Here is a 20,958-nt window from a genome sequence, read left to right as displayed (position 1 = left end):
CAAACTAACTGACTGGCTTGCTGACAAACTAACTGACTGGCTGACAAACTAACTGACTGGCTGGCTGACTGGCTTGCTGACAAACTGAACTGACTGGCTGACAAACTAACTGACTGGCTGGCTGACTGGCTTGCTGACAAACAGACTGACTGGCTGACTGGCTTGCTGACAAACTAACTGACTGGCTGGCTGACTGGCTTGCAAACTAACTGACTGGCTGGCTGACTGGCTTGCTGACAAACTAACTGAATGGCTGGCTGGCTGACAAACTAACTGACTGGCTGGCCGACTGGCTGGCTGACAAACTAACTGACTGGCTGGCTGACTGGCTTGCTGACAAACTAACTGAATGGCTGGCTGGCTGACAAACTAACGGACTGGCTGGCTGACTGGCTTGCTGACAAACTAACTGAATGGCTGGCTGGCTGACAAACTAACTGACTGGCTGGCTGACTGGCTTGCTGACAAACTAACTGAATGGCTGACTGGCTGACAAACTAACTGACTGGCTGGCTGGCAAATTAACAATGGCTGGCTGGCTGACAAACTAACTGACTGGCTGGCTGGCAAATTAACAATGGCTGGCTGGCTGACAAACTAACTGACTGGCTGGCTGGCTGACTGGCTGATAAACTAACTGACTGGCTGGCTGGCAAATTAACAATGGCTGACTGGCTGACAAACTAACTGACTGGCTGACTATTTTCAGTCTCCTCAAACATAACAAATCTTTGCTCTCAATAGGGTCAACATTTTAAATAAGTGATACATTCATGAATCAATTAAAAAGGCATTTAACTGACACACAGTGCTCACCTTCGTCTGCAATAAAGTCTTTGAGTGAGGACCACGTCCGGTTGTTGCAGAAAAAGGTTGTGTTGGTGTTGAGGGTGTTGTTGACGCAGTGCGCCGTGCTGCGTACACACTTCTGTCGTAGGTTACCCATGAAGAGCTGAAGGCCGATGAGGGCGAACACACTGAGGCAGAAAACGGTTAGGATCATCACGTCCGCCAGCTTCTTCACTGACTGGATCAGCGCACCCACGATGGTCTTCAGGCCTTCCCAGGAAAACAGGGGCAGAGGTCAATAGGTCAGCATGCACACACATGGACATGGAAATGGACACGGTAATTATCTTTGGCTAGCTAGCTCCGTGTAATCATAAGGAGTTGGTTTAGATCTAGAATCTGAAGTTATGGTTATTGTGAATATGTAATTTATTAACAAAACATTTTGAAAAAATTATTTTAAAATTCTGGAAGGTACTTTTCTGGTTACTTTATACAATAACATACAGAATAGTAGTAACAGTAACTTAAGTACAGTGTATTACTATGTATAATACATTATACAAATTACAACTATTGTATTAGAAACAATACAACGACTCACTATCCATAAACATGTCATGGATTAAATATACTGTACAGTAACAAATTCAGAACATCAAAGCAACAAAGCCAAACACAACTTTAAGACACCAACACCACAGGGAAGACAAAAAGAAATCTAACGCAAACAAACTTAACCACAGCAGGAAGAAAAATTGTCTTGCGTTTCTTTTCGAGATTTCAAAAATGCACCGCAAATTCACAATGTATGCTCATTGACAACAGACACTTCCCAAAATAATGAGTGAAACCATCTAATTGAACTAGTTTTGGCTGGCTGGCTGGCTGACTGGCTAACAAACTAAATAACTGACTGACTGACTGACAAACCAACTGACTGACTGAAAAACTAACTGGCTGGCTGACAAACTATCTGACTGGATGACTAGCTGACAAACTAACTGACTGGATGACTAGCTGACAAACTAACTGACTGGCTGACTGGCTGACAAACTAACTGACTGGATGACTAGCTGACAAACTAACTGACTGGATGACTAGCTGACAAACTAACTGACTGGATGACTAGCTGACAAACTATCTGACTGGATGACTAGCTGACAAACTAACTGACTGGCTGACTATGGTGGCTGACTGGCTGACAAACTAACTGGCTAGCTGGCTGGCTGGCTGGCTGGTTGGCTGACAAACCAACTTACTAGCTGGCTGGCTGGCTGGTTGATCGGCTGACTAATTTACTGACTGGCTGGCTGGCTGATTGACGTATTTAGACTTTAACCCTGTCTCAGTGTGCCCAAAGCATTTTCAAGCTTTCCTAGCATTTTGTTTGCTAGCTAACTATATATCATCTGAGCCTATGCTATTATCTCACGATCCTGATTCCTACTGGATTAAAGGTAGTGTAGCGGGGGCAGGGTCAGAATGCTACACAGTACAGTATGAACACAAAGAAGAATTGACAGACTCTAAGCCATCACTTCCACTCTGGCATTTACAGCAGACGGCGTGGGCCAAAGGAGGTCAGCCGTGAAGAGCCTGACGCACCATGCCTCTGAAGAGCACCAGACAACAGGAAGTAGTGGTGGAATACCTGGGTCATGACTGATGTAAATTAGCCCTTTCAGAGTAGATACTGGGTACCTATGGTACTGGCAATCCCTATGTGACCTAACCAGGAAAAACTCCAGGCCCTAGTTAGGCTAAAGTAAAAAGTAGGGTTGAGGGGTTTTCCCTGGTCAGGTCAAGTGGACATGTTATGTACTTTAGGATTACAGATGTAGGATCTTAATTTGGCCAGTTTATCACAGCAGCAAATTAATCCTGCAGCAACAGAAAATGTGAATTATTGTTTGGATTATAATGAATTCAATTTTTTGTAGGGATAGATATATTTTATATTAGATCAAATCAATTCGGACATTTTAAAGTGGAAATGACAAACTTTAGAAGTATTTATAGACCATGAATACACTACAAGTTTGCGTTTTGTGCTGTGCATGACATTTCCTTCAACAACAAGGTGATCAAATTAAGATCCTAAATCATATAGGATCCTGCTCAGAAATATACTGCACTATATGTTCCTAAGGGTACTGTACAGCTATTTCATCCAAACAAGATTTAGTCCTACTTGATTAGAGATCCGTTCTGAATGGGGAGCGTCTGTTGTGAATTGAGATATTATTACCAAATGAAGTGGTATTTGACTATACCCATGCATGTTTGATGTTAAACACTAAGGGTGAATGAGACCTGTTGAGTTTAACCTTTATTTAACTAGGCAAGTCAGTTAATTAAGAACAAAATAGTATTTACAATGACAGCCTACCAGGGAAGAGTGAGTGTGTGGACCTGCCTTGTTCAGGGGCAGAACGACAGATTTTTACCTTGTCAGCTCGGGGATTTTATCCAGCAACCTTTTGGTTACTAGCCCAACGCTCTAACCACTAGGTTACCTGCCACCCCAAAGGTAACATGATCTTTGGGCTTCAGGCCAGATGTCATGCTGAAACTTTATCCATTGACTACATTCACTTTGTTGATGTCTATAGCATAGTGTTTGCATATAGCAGGTGGACGCAAGCGTGGGTGCATGGCCACTAGATTTTTTACATTTATTTTATTTTAAATTTTTAATAAATTACTGACATACAAACTTAACATCTTAATAGAAAACAAACTATAGGCAAACATATTCTATAGAGTACCTAAAAATGTGAGAATCCTCCATTTTGAATCAGAGGTTGCCCAACCCAAAGGTCTCATTTCCTACACCTCTGGCTTTTCCACTCACTGGTTTTTTAATCAACAGAAACAAAAATGAAATGACAAGGGACTCTGTTCCAATACCCACACTAGCAGGCCACTTTGAATGCATTGCTTCATCCTAAGTAGTGTGCTAATAAGGACGTATTGGAACGTAGCCGGGGGGTTTAGTTCTTCCAGCGGTGGGTGGTGTCTTAGTGTTTGAAACTCCCTTCTCACCTGGGATGACTGAGATAGTTTTCAGTGCTCGTAGGACTCTGAATGTCCGTAATGCTGAGACATTGCCCAGGTCCACAAATTCAGTAACATATCTGCAATAAGCGAAAGTCAAGCAGACACAATGACAAAGCACCAACGACAGGCAAAACACAACAGGTGAAGGGCCAGGATTGGAGGAGAGAAAAGAGGGGGGAATGTGGCTAGAGGTCAAGGGTCATAGAGAGTGGCTTTGGATTGGAGAGAGGAGGAAGAGGCTTATACAGAATAGTAACAGTACGTGGACTGGACAATAGAAGATGCAACCCATTTTTTCGGTAACACTGCAGCAGCAGGGGAGACTCCCTCTTACCTGGGATTACCGAAATAGTTTTCAATGCTCTGAGGACCCTGAATGTTCGAAGTGCTTGGAGATTGCCTACTTTAACAGACTCGGTTAGCAACCTGCAGGATCAAATTACAGTTATTTGGTCAAACACAAAAAAGGAAAGATGACTGTAGGCTCAGCACTGCTCACTGTGTCTTAGTGTGTTGCTTCCCTGAAGAACAGGACAGAAACAGATATTTAGAGGGACCCTTTTGACCTTTAAGACTGCTGTTAGTGTATCTCCAAACCAAGAGACAGCTGAGAGCCCAGAAAATGTTAGGAAAAACCGGTATGGTGCCAGTCCATGTGCTGCTTATGTGAGTTACAGTATATCAAGCCTTCTGTGCCGAAGTGGGTCCTTTCCCTATTGCATTTCTTATGTGAGTTTCCCAAAAGCTTCATAGCTAACATGGCACGTTATTTCTCTCGGGGACCCAGGCCCAGCCAAGAACAGCAAAATGTATCTTCCCCATTTAACACAACCGCTCTGAATTAGAGAGGTTGCCTTAATCTACGTCCATGGCGCCCTGGGAGCAGTCGTTATTGGGGGTTAACTGCCTTGCTTAACGGCAGAACCAAACTTCTTTCCACCTTACCGGCTCTGGGATTCAAACCAGCGCCCTTACAGTTACTGGCCCAACGCTCTTAACCGTAAGGCTACCTGCCAACCCACAGGGGAATGACATCCCTCCGTTTCCATGGGAACCCACGGGGTTGGGGGTGTGGACATTTATCAGCGTGGTGGGGGGGTTAACCACTTCTCCGGTCATCAGTCTGAATTTAATAAAGCCAGCAGCGGGAAGGAAGGTAGCCTGTCGTAGAAACTAGCAGGAGGGCTGCAAGGGTCGGTGACTTATGTGTTTCTGTCCTGCTTAAGATCCATCTGACCCCACAGAGGCTTCCAGTTCAAGGACGACTGGCCCTCTGGAAGGAGAGGTAAATAAAACTGTAGAAGCCAAAAGAGAAATCAGCACTTCATCACCGTACGGGGGGATGCATGAGGGGGGGTTCAAAATTGTTGCCTTAGAAAAAGGTGCTGTGTTTAGACCATCCACAGTAGAAGGTCAGGAGCAAAATACATTATTCAAAAGCAACTTAAGGTGCTTTCTACACCCACACAACTAAATCAAAATATAACATTTTGGTCATTTAATTTAGGTTGCATTGTACCATTTTGGAAGTAAAAGTTTGTACTGCCACGGTTGGCAAAAAAAGGATTGAAGAGGATTGAAGTATAATATACCTCTATTACAGTAATGCAAATGTCACAGTCAAATTTTGAGGAAAATATAATTGTTTTATAACCATAAAGAGAAGCCCTCAATATTGAGGTCAAATATTAATTGAAGCTTCAGAGTTGAGGATCATTCCTCTTATCTGAGTCGTACAGCACTTTGTCAACTCAAATTCATCTCCAATTGGATCAGTAACTAATCCCGATGTTAGTGATTTTCAGTTAATCATTAAGTAACATGGATGCATCAAAAATATGTATCAACTTAAAACAACCAAGTTGTTTTCCTAGAACTGTAGTTTCCTCCAATATTGAAGAACAAGAGGAAGTAAGAACAGCATCCACACACTTTTACTTCCAGTGACATTTTCCGGTCGAATGTAAAGGGACTTGACAAAGGAGTATAGAGGAGAGATAGACAGAGGTCAGAATATAACATGTCAGACAATAAATATCATACAATACTCTAATACACTCTTCACACTGTTGTGCAAACCCAAACCGTACTCTGCTGGCTCAGATGTTTTCCTTTCACGTTTTTCATTCCAGCATGGTTACGTCAACTGTTACAACATTGTGGATGCATAACCAGGCCAGCACAGTACAGCTTGGCTCGGCTCAGTTCGACTCAGCTTAATAGTGTGAAAAGGGTATTAGAGAAGGAATAAAAGGGCTTCTATTGCTTTGAGAGTTCAGGTTAGAAGGAATGAGAGGACAGGTTAGAGGGAAGGAGAGGACAGGTTAGAAGGAAGGAGAGGACAGGTTAGAGGGCAGGAGAGGACAGGTTAGAAGGAAGGAGGGGACAGGTTAGAGGGAAGGAGAGGACAGGTTAGAAGGAAGGAGAGGACAAGTTAGAGGGAAGGAGAGGACAGGTTAGAAGGAATGAGAGTTCAGGTTAGAAGGAATGAGAGTTCAGGTTAGAAGGAATGAGAGGACAGTTTAGAGGGAAGGAGAGGACAGGTTAGAAGGAAGGAGGGGACAGGTTAGAGGGCAGGAGAGGACAGGTTAGAAGGAAGGAGAGGACAGGTTAGAGGAAGGAGAGGACAGGTTAGAGGGAAGGAGAGGACAGGTTAGAAGGAATGAGAGTTCAGGTTAGAAGGAATGAGAGGACAGTTTAGAAGGAATGAGAGGACAGGTTAGAGGGAAGGAGAGGACAGGTTAGAAGGAAGGAGGGGACAGGTTAGAGGGAAGGAGAGGACAGGTTAGAAGGAAGGAGAGGACAGGTGAAAGGGAAGGAGAGGACAGGTTAGAAGGAATGAGAGTTCAGGTTAGAAGGAATGAGAGGACAGGTTAGAAGGAAGGAGAGGACAGGTTTGAGGGAAGGAGAGGACAGGTTTGAGGGAAGGAGAGGACAGGTTAGAAGGAAGGAGGGGACAGATTAGAAGGAAGGAGAGGACAGGTTAGAGGGAAGGAGAGGACAGGTTAGAAGGAAGGAGGGGACAGGTTAGAGGGAAGTAGAGGACAGGTGAAAGGGAAGGAGAGGACAGGTTAAAAGGAAAGACAGGGCAGGTTAGAAGGAAGGTTTAGGGTCACACAGTAACAGGAGAAATACAGGGAGGTCTACTGTAACAAGAAAGATACTTACGCCATGACAATCACACTGAAATCCAGCCAGTTCCAAGGGTCCCGCAGGAAGGTAAATGGCCCCACACAGAATCCCCTTGCCAGGATCTTTATCAACGATTCAAACGTGTAAATGCCAGTGAAAGTGTACCTGGGTGGGTGTATGGGGTAAGGGAAGGGGAGAACAAAAGGTCAAAACATTAGCAAGCAATGGCATAAGCTAGGGTGAGGGACAACCCTCCCCCCTTCTTCCTTCACATGGTTGCCCCAACTCCAAGTGCAGTTCTAATAAAATAAAATGTAAAAAGAAGAAAGAAACCAAGAAGGAAAGGGACAGAGAGGTAAACATGTAGCAGATTTAGGAAGACAGAGACACAGGACAGAAAGAATGAGAAGCGCATGGACAGTACAGCACTTGTCAGCCCAGAGGGAATGAGACAGACAGCAAGCTCTTTGACAGCAGTGCTCCTTGATGAGTTAAGCAGGTCATCAAGACAAGAATATGCATTAAAATCCAGGATGTCACTGTAATGTATTGGTTTGGCTCAGACTGACGGGAATCATTGAACTGTACTTTACATTGACAGTATATATCAGTCCAAGTCAATACATTAGTCACTTAATTGTAACATCGAATAAATTAGAGTGAGAGAGAGACTCTTCAGAGTCAAAGGACACTGGGATGAAGGAGGCAGCATTCGGCGGAAGTGCACAGCCATATTCCTTTTAGTCATAGCTACTGACTCAGTTCTTCCTCTAAGGTTAATGGTTAACAAGGGAGACTGTGACTGGCTCGGAGTCATTTCATGCTACAGATTTTTCCAATGAGCCCCTTTTTGAGTGAGAATATAAACAGCCTGATTTGTAGTGTGTTGTTGACAATGTAGATTCCATTTGCTGAAAGGCTGCCTTCATTAAAGCTAAACTTGGCAGGCTGACTCTGACTTAAAACAGGGTGGTTGCTTTTCATAACATAGAGGACTACACTACACGGGTTACATGTCTGTGGGTCAAATACACTCTGTCCATATGACAGATGCCTCTGCCTAACAGCAAATCCATCGTGTGGGATGGACTTATACTCTGACTGATTGAGAAGAGAAGAGAGAGACATTACAAATAGATAGACACACAGCCTGCCAGCCAGCCAGACAGACATATTGCTAGATAGATAGATAGATAGATAGATAGATAGATAGATAGATAGATAGATAGATAGATAGATTTTACCCAAGTCCAACTCTGATCCCATTTCTATAAAACTTCATCTGAATGATAATTCCCATTTTATCATTGATTTTGCTTTCAGTTGTTTGTTTATCGTAGTGGTTGGAATATGAATCCCTTTAATGAACATTTAAGAAGGCATAAACGGTATGTGTCACCCATGGTTGTTCATTCCAATGCAGCATAGCAAGAGTGCAATTAGCAAATTAGCTGGGTACACTAAAATCATGAACTTACTTGCTAATTGTGGTTGGCAAGGCAACAAACACCTGGCAAAGCGTTACATCAGGACACATAGGGCACAGAGGGTCAATACAGTCAAAGAGGTTTGAGGGAACAGAAAAGAAAGGACACAAGAGAGAATTCACAGAAGAAGCTAGCGTCAATGCTGAGAGACAGAGAAGATGGGAGGACAAGGCATACTTACTCTACATACTTGGCCCAATACTCTGGTTCCGACATGGCCATGAAGCAACAGTTGGTCAAAATAGTGCACATTATGAACAGACTGAATAACGTGCACGTGGTTAAGGAAAATAGTGATTCAATAACAACATATACATACATCACAACACTACTATTCTGAATATAAAGACATAATGATTATTCCTTGTTCCCCATTTAGGTTTGGTTTGACTGCTGTCATTATCACCGTCATTGAGCAGAGTAAAGAGAACAAAATAAAATTGCTAACACGTTATGGGAAAGGGAAAGGGGGGTAACTAGTCAGTTGTACAACTAAATGCATTCAACTGAAATGTCTTCTGCATTTAACCCAACCACTCTGAATCAGAGAGGGGCGGAGGGCTGCCTTAATCAACATCCACGTCTTCGGGGCCTGGGGAACTGACTTGCTCAGGGGAAGAACAACATATTTTTACCTTGTCAGTTTGGGGATTCAATAAAGCAACCTTTCGGTTACTGGCCCAACGCTCCTACCCGCCTACCCTGCCACCCGACATGTGTTTTAAAGCTGTAATAACCCCAGTAACAACATTGTTGTTAAATACAATTTCAGTGTTGTAGTTGAATTTTTTATTTAAAAATAAATAAATAAATATCACATTTACAGAAGTATTCAGACCATGTACTCAGTACTTTGTTGAAGCACCTATGGCAGAGATTACAGCCTCGAGTCTCCTTGGGAATGATGCCACAAGCTTGGCACACCTGTATTTGGGGAGTTTCTCCCATTCTTCCCTTTCTTCTCTGCAGATCCTCTCAAGAACTGTCAGGTCGGACAGGGAGCGTTGCTGCACAGTTATTTTCAGGTCTCTCCAGAGATGTGTGCCTTTCCAAATCATGTCCTATTGAATGTTTTTTTGTTTGAATACATTTGCAAAAATGTCTAAAAATGTGTTTTCACTTTGTCGTTATGGGGGATTGTGTGTAGAGTGATGAGGAAAATAGATAATTTTATCAATTTTAGAATAAGGCTGTAATGTAACAAAATGTGGAAAAAGTCAAGGGGTCTGAATACTTTCCGAATGCACTGTATGTGTTCTCCTAGATGTATGTTAAGTCATATCCAATTTGTATACTATTGTAAGACTGGATAAGATGAATGATACTATACGTCCTCTAATTAGTATGATATTGTTTGCCGCTATTCCATTTATAATGTAACCTAACGTAACGTAATACTGTACATCAATGGATGTACATTAATGGAGGGAACAGATTTAAGTACAGAATCCTACGATTTGCCCTGAGACCAGGTTGGGCAAAGAGCAAGCTCAGAACAAATATTCTAACTGTTTGCTGGGGGGCCAGCCAACGCCTACCGAATTGAACTTCAACAACCCGGGTCAACATTCCGTCGCTTCCAAAGCTAATTGACGCCAACAATTATACCTCAGCTGTTGGTTGGCCCTGGCTACCTTGGTGCTAATAGAATTATCATCCCGCTCCCACCTCCCTTCTCATTTCATAGGCAAGATTAGATCATCTGCTGTGCTGTGTGGAGAGTGGTAAGAGGAACCTAAACCACTTATTTAAAAACATATTAAATATGCAACTTAAACTCACCCAGTGAGGTGGAATTGAGAAGGTGTTTATGGAAACTATGTGGCTTGAAAGATGATTTCCTGTCCCAAATGTTCTATTTAGCCTATATTTTTGGATGCTGATTGGTTGATATGTCTATCAAACTTTTCTTGATAGAATAAATTGGCCCTCATTTGCATTAATAGTTGGAATTGGCTTGCTCTAGGCCACGCCAAAAGCAATGGGCTATTCGTATGGGAGAACTTTCTGCAAACTTGTTGTTTCTTGTATTCATACACTCTTAGAAAACAGGGTTCCAAAAGGGTTCTTGGGCTGTCCCCATAGGAGAACCCTTTTGGGTTCCATGTAGAGCCCTCTGTGGAAAGGGTCCTACTTGGTATGTGAAAGGGTTCTACCTGGAACCAAAAAGGGTTCTTCAAAGGGTTATCCTATGGGGACAGCCGAAGAACCACTTTAGGTTCTAGATAGAACCTTTTTTCTATGAGTGCAGGTGGTTCAGAAACACCCTCAGGTGATGAATAACTTTGACTGAGACCTGACAATTCCTCATGCTAAGGCTTCAGCTTAGAGGGCTAGCCACAGGCGACCCAGGTTTAGAACCCCTGGTTAGTTACACAATCAAATGACCTACTGACAAAACAGAAATGTCAAAATAATGGCTGCCGTGTCATAAGTCCTTTTGCCTGAGGAAGCACTGCATTACTATGAAGTACCTCTCTCATCCCGACGGCTCGTTTCAATTCCCACACTCACAGACAGCACTTTACTCAAATGAGTCACCATAACGATAAGCACCCTGGCTCTACAGAGGATTCCAGAGCTCCCACACTATTAACGAGAAAGTCAATTTCAGCATTATGTACAAATCAGACTGCTGCCAAAAAGCTGCTAAGGCCTGGAATCCCAGGGTTTGTTTATAAACCGCTAGAGTAATGTACACAGGCGTTTTCGTACGCGCTAACAGGCCTGTCAAACTGCCAGTCGTCAAAGTATATCTTGGCGGCAGCTTTTGCCTCAATTATCATCCCTTTATGGAATGTTTACTTAGGTGTTTCCCCGCTTTAAGGTCTCATATGGCTTAATCTACAGACTATATTCTATCTTCTCTCTTTGATGACTTCTCTCACAGCTTTGTAGTGCTGTACCCCCTTTAAAGTAAGAGTGTTCTGGCTACAACTTCATTGATCTCTTGTTAATAATCAAACATGTACCCTGATACCTTATGACCTTTGTCACTGCACAGTGCTTGACTTCAACTGAACTAGGTGCCGGTACTCATTTTGGGTGCCGTGACTGCTTATATTTTGGTGCAGGAGCGCCACCATACTTTTAATACTCTATAAGAGGAACAAGCAGTTTAACATTTGAGGTGCTGGTACTCAGTTCCAGTGTGAGCTCCTGCCCAAGTCAAGCATTGTCACTACAGTAAAATTACATATGGGCTTTCCCAATCCTCTGAGCAAAGAAGCTGGTGTTGTTAGCTTGTCATATACAGCATCACTTGACTTAGTTTACAGTAACCTACTAGTAACCATCCAGTCTATTACATAACCTACCAGTAACCATCCAGTCTATTACATAACCTACCAGTAACCATCCAGTCTATTACATAACCTACCAGTAACCATTCAGGCTATTACATAACCTACCAGTAACCAACCAGCCTATTACATAACCTACCATTAACCATGCAGTCTATTACATAACCTACCAGTAACCATCCAGTCTATTACATAACCAACCATTAACCATCCAGTCTATTACATAACCTACCAGTAACCATTCAGTCTATTACATAACCTACCAGTAACCATCCAGCCTATTACATAACCTACCAGTAACCATGCAGTCTATTACATAACCTACCAGTAACCATGCAGTCTATTTAATAACCTACCATTAACCATGCAGTCTATTACATAACCTACCAGTAACCATTCAGTCTATTACATAACCTACCAGTAACCATCCAGCCTATTACATAACCTACCAGTAACCATTCAGTCTATTACATAACCTACCAGTAACCATCCAGTCTATTACATAACCTACCAGTAACCATGCAGTCTATTACATAACCTACCAGTAACCATGCAGTCTATTACATAACCTACCATTAACCATGCAGTCTATTACATAACCTACCGGTAACCATCCAGTCTATTACATAACCTACCGGTAACCATCCAGTCTATTACATAACCTACCAGTAACCATGCAGTCTATTACATAACCTACCATTAACCATGCAGTCTATTACATAACCTACCAGTAACCATCCAGTCTATTACATAACCTACCAGTAACCATGCAGTCTATTACATAACCTACCAGTAACCATGCAGTCTATTACATAACCTACCAGTAACCATTCAGTCTATTACATAACCTACCAGTAACCATTCAGTCTATTACATAACCTACCATTAACCATCCAGTCTATTAATAACCTACCAGTAACCATTCAGTCTATTACATAACCTACCATTAACCATGCAGTCTATTACATAACCTACCAGTAGCCATTCAGTCTATTACATAACCTACCAGTAACCATGCAGTCTATTACATAACCTACCAGTAACCATTCAGTCTATTAATAACCTACCAGTAACCATTCAGTCTATTACATAACCTACCATTAACCATCCAGTCTATTACATAACCTACCATTAACCATGCAGTCTATTACATAACCTACCAGTAGCCATTCAGTCTGATCACTCTTTTGTTCCTGAGAATTTTCCTGCACTGCATGAAATGCTAACTTGTAGTATATTTGAAGTTTAAAAAGGCTTCTAAAGTTTGTAATTTCAATTTTAATATGTCAGACTTACGTGCAATGAGTTCATTGCACATAAGGCAAGGGACAATTCTGCATTTTCAAATATTCTGATTTCAGAGTATAAGTCTTGTCCTGTTTTGAATCCTCTCAATCATTGATTGCGTAATAAAACAGTACACTACAAACTAATAGTGGGACTGATGCTCCCTCTGTTTACTGACGGTGAGACAGCAGGCAACACCAACGGCTCAAATCTGAGCAGCTCAACACCCTTCCCAGTCCCTATTTCCCCGATTAGTACACAAGGTCAACATAATTACAACGAGAATGACATGACAATCTATCTAGATAAACTGAACTAGAGTAGCTCTTACAGGCTATCCCAAGGCTTTTTCTTCCCTCCCAAATGTTAAATCTCTGCTCATTGATTTTCATTTTCAAACCCACCTCCTAAAACAGACAAGAGTTGGTGGAATTTTGAGTGTTCCACCAGAAAGGATATGAGTGTACTAAAACCTTTATTGATGCTCTTCTAACAGGATGAAAGGGGCTAAAAATATAGAGTGCAGATGTGGCACTAAATCGGAAGATGGCCTTCCCTTTGTTCAGTACTATAAAAGTCTGTGGAGAAACAGAAAGTGAGATAGGCAGAGAGGAGGGGGGGTGATAGAAAGGGACAAGGGACAGAGAGATGTGTCATGGTTAAGGACAACATGGCATGGCAATAAACATGTACAATAAACTTGCAGTGACACCAACCACACACTCACATCTACACACACATACACATCTACACACACACACACACATCTACACACACTCACATCTACACACACACACATCTACACACACTCACATCTACACACACTCACATCTACACACACTCACATCTACACACACTCACATCTACACACACTCACATCTACACACACTCACATCTACACACACTCACATCTACACACACTCACATCTACACACACACACACTCACACACACACACACACACACACACACACAAACAGAAACACTGATTACGTGGCATAACGAGCAAGATGCTGCTAAAAAAAAGCAGGCCTATAGAACTCTTAAGGGAGTCTCCTCGTAGGAGATACAACACAACACAGAGATGAGGGGGGATGATAACAGCCAACCTAGAATGTGCTGGAACTCCCATGTCCTCTATCAAACGCTGCTCTCTGTTTAAAGGGAGATTACACTCAAAGTGTGTCAGATGTTTTCAGACCTCAAATGTAGTCTAATGTGAAGAGTCCACATCCCAAGCCATACGTTGTGTCGACCCAGCAATACGCCTCAACCACAAATGGATGTAAAACGTAAATACCAAACTTTTGAAATTATATGGTGCTTATCTTTTCATTACATTTTGCTAGTTGAATCTACGAAACAGATGGCCTGGAACGTGGACTAATCTCAACAGAAGACCACTTCGGTATGAACATATTTGACAGATGCTGATTATAATGTCCATTTCAAATTCAAGCAGGTCTGTTCACATGTCTGTTCAGGGTAGTTGAGAAAGTGTAGTCTGTAGTCACATCACTGGAGTGGAACATACTGTGAAGTAGTGTTAACGTTCCTCTATTATCCAGAGATACCGACCAATAACGCTAACCCACTCTATACCACACGGTTGCACAACAAAGAAGTCTGAATGTCTATCTACTTTCTCACTTTGAACTCGTGTAAACCTATTGGATTATCCGATAGCGAGCCCTACACCGTTTAAGATAAATGATGACAGCTTGGTTTTGTTTCCACTGGAGATGTGCACCTGGGCAGATTTGGGGACTTGAGGAGGGAGGGGAGAGAGAGTGAGAGAGTGAAAGAGAGAAAAGGAGAGGGAACAAGAGATGGGGGAGAGAGAGAGAGAGAGAGAGAGAGAGAAAGAGCAAGAGAGAGAGGCATAGACAATGAGGAAGTGAGAGCGTTATAGAGAAATGGAGATATTGAGGACCCACAACTGTATCCAGCTGACCAGTCCACTGTCCCCAGGAGAACTACCTATCCTCAGGAGAAATAGCTTTTCACACACCCCTCAGCCTCTTTCTGGGTCCTGGGCAAACCAGCCAAAGCGACTGACTGATGAAATTTGAAAGAGTACATTTGAAACTGAGCATCATGAAAACCGTAGCTCACTCTAGTCCCTGTCCTTTTCACATACTGTAACGGTATAATTTCCACTCCCTGGGCAGCTGATTCAATCAAATCATAAAGTATTTTCTCAATTGCTACACACTGAAATCACAACTCATGCCACAGCAACTACAGCCATAGCTGTCAGTTCAATTAGATTTATCCACCATCTTAAAAGCCTAAAATTCACATCCTGGAATGCATGTCTAGTCTTACAGTAACCCCAGAGTGGCACATTTGTGTTCCAGCCCAACACTATCACACCTGATGCAACTGATCAAGGTGCTTGACGATAAGTCGAGTAAAGTTCACTCAGGGCGTGCTAGTGCTGGGCTGGAACACAAATGTGCCACTCTGGGGGGTTTACTTTAATACGTACTAAATAGCACGTGTCAAACTCATTCCACGGAGGAGTTTCTAAGGGTTTTTGCTCCTCCCTTGTACTTCATTGATGAAGTAAGGTCACTAATAAGTAAGGAACTGCTTCGCCTGGTTGTCTAGGGTTTAATTGAAATTAAAGAACAAAAACCAGCCAACACTAGGCCCTCCATGGAACAGGTTTCACACCACTTCCTTTAAAGAATCACCCTCTACACCAGGTCTGCTCAACGCAGGACTTGGAGTGCCGAAACACTTCAGATTATTGTTTCTACCTGTTAGTAAAATGCACTCACCTGGTGTCTCAGGTCTGAATTAGTCCCTGATTAGAAGGAGAGGATGAAAAACAGAAGTGTTTCGGCCCACCAGTACCGACATTCAACAGCCCTACTCAACACGGTGAGAGGGGCATGATCCCATTTCAAAGCAGAACTTTAAACACTTATTAGCGAAGAAGGAGTGTGAGGGAAACAGACAGAGCTAGTGGTAAAAGAAGAAGAAGGAGTGTGAGGGAAACAGATAGAGCTAGCGGTAAAAGAAGAAGAAGGAGTGTGAGGGAAACAGACAGAGCTAGCGGTAGAAGAAGAAGAAGAAGGAGGAGTGTGAGGGAAACAGACATAGCTAGCAGTAGAAGAAGAAGAAGGAGGAGTGTGAGGGAAACAGATAGAGCTAGCAGTAGAAGAAGAAGAAGGAGTGTGAGGGAAACAGACAGAGCTAGCGGTAAAAGAAGGAATGTGAGGGAAACAGACAGAGCTAGCGGTAAAAGAAGAAGAAGAAGGAGGAGTGTGAGGGAAACAGACAGAGCTAGCAGTAGAAGAAGAAGGAGTGTGAGGGAAACAGACAGAGCTAGCGGTAGAAGAAGAAGAAGAAGGAGGAGTGTGAGGGAAACAGACAGAGCTAGCGGTAAAAGAAGAAGAAGGAGTGTGAGGGAAACAGACAGAGCTAGCGGTAAAAGAAGGAGTGTGAGGGAAACAGATAGAGCTAGCGGTAAAAGGAGGAGGAGGAGTGTGAGGGAAACAGATAGAGCTAGTGTTAAAAGGAGGAGGATGAGTGTGAGGGAAACAGATAGAGCTAGCGGTAAAAGAAGAAGGAGGAGGAGTGTGGGGGAAACAGATAGAGCTAGCAGTAAAAGAAGAAGAAGAAGGAGGAGTGTGAGGGAAACAGACAGAGCTAGCGGTAGAAGAAGAAGGAGTTTGAGTGTGAGGGAAACAGACAGAGCTAGTGGTAGAAGGAGTATGAGGGAAACAGACAGAGCTAGTGGTAGAAGAAGGAGTATGAGGGAAACAGACAGAGCTAGTGGTAGAAGAAGAAGGAGTGTGAGGGAAACAGACAGAGATAGCAGTAGAAGAGGAAGGAGTTTGAGTGTGAGGGAAACAGACAGAGCTAGTGGTAGAAGAAGGAGTATGAGGGAAACAGACAGAGCTAGCGGTAGAAGAAGGAGTATGAGGGAAACAGACAGAGCTAGTGGTAGAAGAAAAAGGAGTGTGAGGGAAACAGACAGAGCTAGCAGTAGAAGAGGAAGAAGGAGTGTGAGGGAAACAGACAGAGCTAGCAGTAGAAGAAGGAGTGTGAGGGAAACAGACAGAGCTAGCAGTAGAAGAAGGAGTATTAGGGAAACAGACAGAGCTAGTGGTAGAAGAAGGAGTATTAGGGAAACAGACAGAGCTAGTGGTAGAAGAAGATGAGAGTGTGAGGGAAACAGACAGAGCTAGCGGTAGAAGAAGAAGAATGAGTATGAGGGAAACAGACAGAGCTAGTGGTAGAAGAAGACAAAAGAGTGTGAGGGAAACAGACAGAGCTAGCGGTAAAAGAAGAAGGAGTGTGAGGGAAACAGACAGAGCTAGCGGTAGAAGAAGAAGAATGAGTATGAGGGAAACAGACAGAGCTAGTGGTAGAAGAAGACAAAAGAGTGTGAGGGAAACAGACAGAGCTAGCGGTAAAAGAAGAAGGAGTGTGAGGGAAACAGACAGAGCTAGCGGTAAAAGAAGAAGAAGAAGAAGGAGTGTGAGTGAAACAGATAGAGATAGCGGTAAAAGAAGGAGGAGTGTGAGGGAAACAGATAGAGCTAGCGGTAAAAGAAGGAGGAGGAGGAGTGTGAGGGAAACAGATAGAGATAGCGGTAAAAGAAGAAGGAGGAGGAGTGTGAGGGAAACAGATAGAGATAGCGGTAAAAGAAGGAGGAGTGTGAGGGAAACAGATAGAGATAGCGGTAAAAGAAGAAGGAGGAGGAGTGTGAGGGAAACAGATAGAGATAGCGGTAAAAGAAGAAGGAGGAGGAGTGTGAGGGAAACAGATAGAGATAGCGGTAAAAGAAGAAGGAGGAGGAGTGTGAGGGAAACAGATAGAGATAGCGGTAAAAGAAGAAGAAGGAGGAGTGTGAGGGAAACAGATAGAGATAGCGGTAAAAGAAGAAGGAGGAGTGTGAGGGAAACAGATAGAGATAGCGGTAAAAGAAGGAGGAGGAGTGTGAGGGAAACAGACATAGCTAGCGGTAAAAGAAGAAGAAGGAGTGTGAGGGAAACAGACAGAGTTATCGGTAAAAGAAGAAGAAGGAGTGTGAGGGTAACAAAGGGGATAGTGGTAGAATAAGAAGAAGGAGTGTGAGGGAAACAGACAGAGCTAGCGGTAGAAGAAGAAGAAGGAGTGTGAGGGAAACAGACAGAGCTAGCGGTAGAAGAGGAAGAAGGAGTGTGAGGGAAACAGACAGAACTAGCAGTAGAAGAGGAAGAAGGAGTGTGAGGGAAACAGACAGAGCTAGTGGTAGATGAAGAAGGAGTGTGAGGGAAACAGACAGAGCTAGTGGTAGAAGAAGGAGTATGAGGGAAACAGACAGAGCTAGTGGTAGAAGAAGGAGTATGAGGGAAACAGACAGAGCTAGCGGTAGAAGAGGAAGAAGGAGTGTGAGGGAAACAGACAGAGCTAGTGGTAGAAGAAGGAGTATGAGGGAAACAGACAGAGCTAGCGGTAGAAGAGGAAGAAGGAGTATGAGGGAAACAGACAGAGCTAGTGGTAGAAGAGGAAGAAGGAGTGTTAGGGAAACAGACAGAGCTAGCAGTAGAAGAAGAAGGAGTGTGAGGGAAACAGACAGAGCTAGTGGTAGAAGAAGGAGTATTAGGGAAACAGACAGAGCTAGTGGTAGAAGAAGGAGTATGAGGGAAACAGACAGAGCTAGTGGTAGAAGAAGGAGTATTAGGGAAACAGACAGAGCTAGTGGTAGAAGAAGGAGTATTAGGGAAACAGACAGCTAGTGGTAGAAGAAGACAAAAGAGTGTGAGGGTAACAGACAGAGCTAGCGGTAGAAGAAGGAAGGGAGGGAAACAGACAGAGCTAGTGGTAGAAGAAGACGAAAGAGTGTGATGGAAACAGACAGAGCTAGTGGTAGAAGAAGAAGGAGTGTCAGGGAAACAGACAGAGCTAGTGGTAGAAGAAGAAGAAGGAGTGTGAGGGAAACAGACAGAGCTAGTGGTAGAAGAAGAAGAAGGAGTGTGAGGGAAACAGACAGAGCTAGTGGTAGAAGAAGAAGAAGAGTGTGAGGGAAACAGACAGTGCTAGTGGTAGAAGAAGACGAAAGAGTGTGAGGGAAACAGACAGTGCTAGTGGTAGAAGAAGACGAAAGAGTGTGAGGGAAACAGACAGTGCTAGTGGTAGAAGAAGAAGAAGGGGTGTGAGGGAAACAGACAGAGCTCGTGGTAGAGGATGAAGGAGTGTGAGGGTAACAGACAGAGCAAGTGGTAGAGGATGAAGGAGTGTGAGGGAAACAGACAGAGCAAGTGGTAGAGGATGAAGGAGTGTGAGGGAAACAAAGGGGCTAGTGGTAGAAGAAGAAGGACTGTGAGGGAAACAGACAGAGCTAGCGGTAGAAGAAGGAAGGGAGGGAAACAGACAGAGCTAGTGGTAGAAGAAAACGAAATAGTGTGAGGGAAACAGACAGAGATGGTGGTAAAAGAATACGAAAGATTGTGAGGGAAACAGACTGAGCTAACGGTAGAAGAAGGAGTGTGAGGGAAACAGACAGAGCTAGCAGTAGAGGAGTATGAGGGAAACAGACAGAGCTAACGGTAGAAGAAGGAGTGTGAGGGAAACAGACAGAGCTAGCAGTAGAAGGAGTGTGAGGGAAACAGACACAGATGTTGGTAGAAGACAAAGGAGTGTGAGGGAAACAGACAGAGCTAGCGGTAGAAGAAGGAGTGTGAGAGAAACAGACAGAGTTGTCTGTCTGGCTGTCTGGCTGTCTGTCTGTCTGTGTCTGTTAGTCTGTGTCTGTCTGTCTGTCTGTGTCTGTCTGTCTGTGTCTGTCTGTCTGTCCTGCTATCCATCAGCCTGTCCTTTCATTTACATCCTGCAAACGCACACACAAACGCGCGCACACACACGCACACTTCCTGAATCAAAGGATCAGTCACAGGGCCCAAACATGGGCATGGGGAATCCTTTCAACCCCTCCTCAAAGGCTCTGGCCACAGCCAGTTTCCATTAGGACTGATACTGACACATACACACAAGGACACACACACACACACACACATGCCATTTCAGAGCATTCATAAGGATGGTCATTGTGAATACATCAGAGGAGGAAATTGGTTCAGATGTATTAAAGAACACGGGAAGATTCCAGTAATTGGAGTCGCAGTAAAAAGGACATCCTTCAAGGAGGTCGAAAACACAAAGGAAATAGATGGATGTGGTGATGTAAGAAGTGACACACACTTGGATACAAGTTTGATATTCTCAGGCATCCAAGCACATAAGTTTAAGGACACTCAAGACACACACACACCCACACACCCACCCACAGCCCCCCTCGAGAATCCCTCCCACCCCCTTCTCACTCTCTGGTTCATGAAATAGAATGGGTCGAAGTCCTCCAGTGGGACGCCCACCAGGCCGTTGGGGATGTCGCCGAAGATGCGCGGCAGCTGTTTGCCGGCCTCCAGGTCGGCCCGGGGCCTGGGCAGCTCCACATCTCCCAGGTCCTCCTGGTAGTGCTTGGTGCGCCGGGCCTCTTCCTCGGCGATCCGCTGCTCCACGGCAGCCAGGGACTCCCAGGTAAACCGGTGCAAGCTGTCAGGACCCGGTGGTAGCAGCACGGTGGCCATCTTCTCATCCTGAGTCTCCTGTCCTAGGGATGACTTCACCAGCTACCAGGAGGGGAGGGAAAGAGAGAGAGTATGGAGGGGGAGATAGACAGAGATCGGGAGACGTAAAAGGTTCATCAACATGGCAGTCACACATGGGAGGGTTATCAACCCTGAAAGCAGACCTGAGTTAGCTTAAGGTCCTATTTGGTTGCTATAGTACTGTATAAGCAAAGCTTGGGGGGGGGGGGGGGTGATATAGCCTCCCATTCACCCCCATTATCTCTTCAGCACGGGCAATGCCTCTCTGTCCTCAAAAAAGATGGTGGCC

The 20,958-nt window shown here is 43.8% G+C and overlaps 1 protein-coding gene across 1 annotated transcript in view; it reads right to left on the bottom strand.

Annotated features, from left to right (window-relative positions):
• The window catches only part of LOC135522885 (sodium channel protein type 4 subunit alpha-like), a 194,370-nt gene extending 173,722 nt beyond the window's left edge, over window positions 1-20,648 (bottom strand). The window contains exons 1-6 of the mRNA XM_064949549.1: window positions 20,382-20,648; window positions 13,520-13,638; window positions 8,653-8,742; window positions 7,021-7,149; window positions 3,838-3,929; window positions 817-1,059 (exon numbers count right to left, since the gene is read on the bottom strand). Coding sequence (XP_064805621.1) covers window positions 817-1,059; window positions 3,838-3,929; window positions 7,021-7,149; window positions 8,653-8,742; window positions 13,520-13,638; window positions 20,382-20,648 — 940 coding nt within the window. The remainder of the gene's footprint in view (window positions 1-816; window positions 1,060-3,837; window positions 3,930-7,020; window positions 7,150-8,652; window positions 8,743-13,519; window positions 13,639-20,381) is intronic.
• Between the last annotated feature and the right edge of the window lie 310 nt (window positions 20,649-20,958).

Source organism: Oncorhynchus masou, chromosome 30 (genome assembly GCF_036934945.1).
Source record: "Oncorhynchus masou masou isolate Uvic2021 chromosome 30, UVic_Omas_1.1, whole genome shotgun sequence".
In the NCBI taxonomy this organism is placed as follows: Eukaryota; Metazoa; Chordata; class Actinopteri; order Salmoniformes; family Salmonidae; genus Oncorhynchus; species Oncorhynchus masou.
This window is presented reverse-complemented; position numbering and strand designations above follow the sequence as displayed.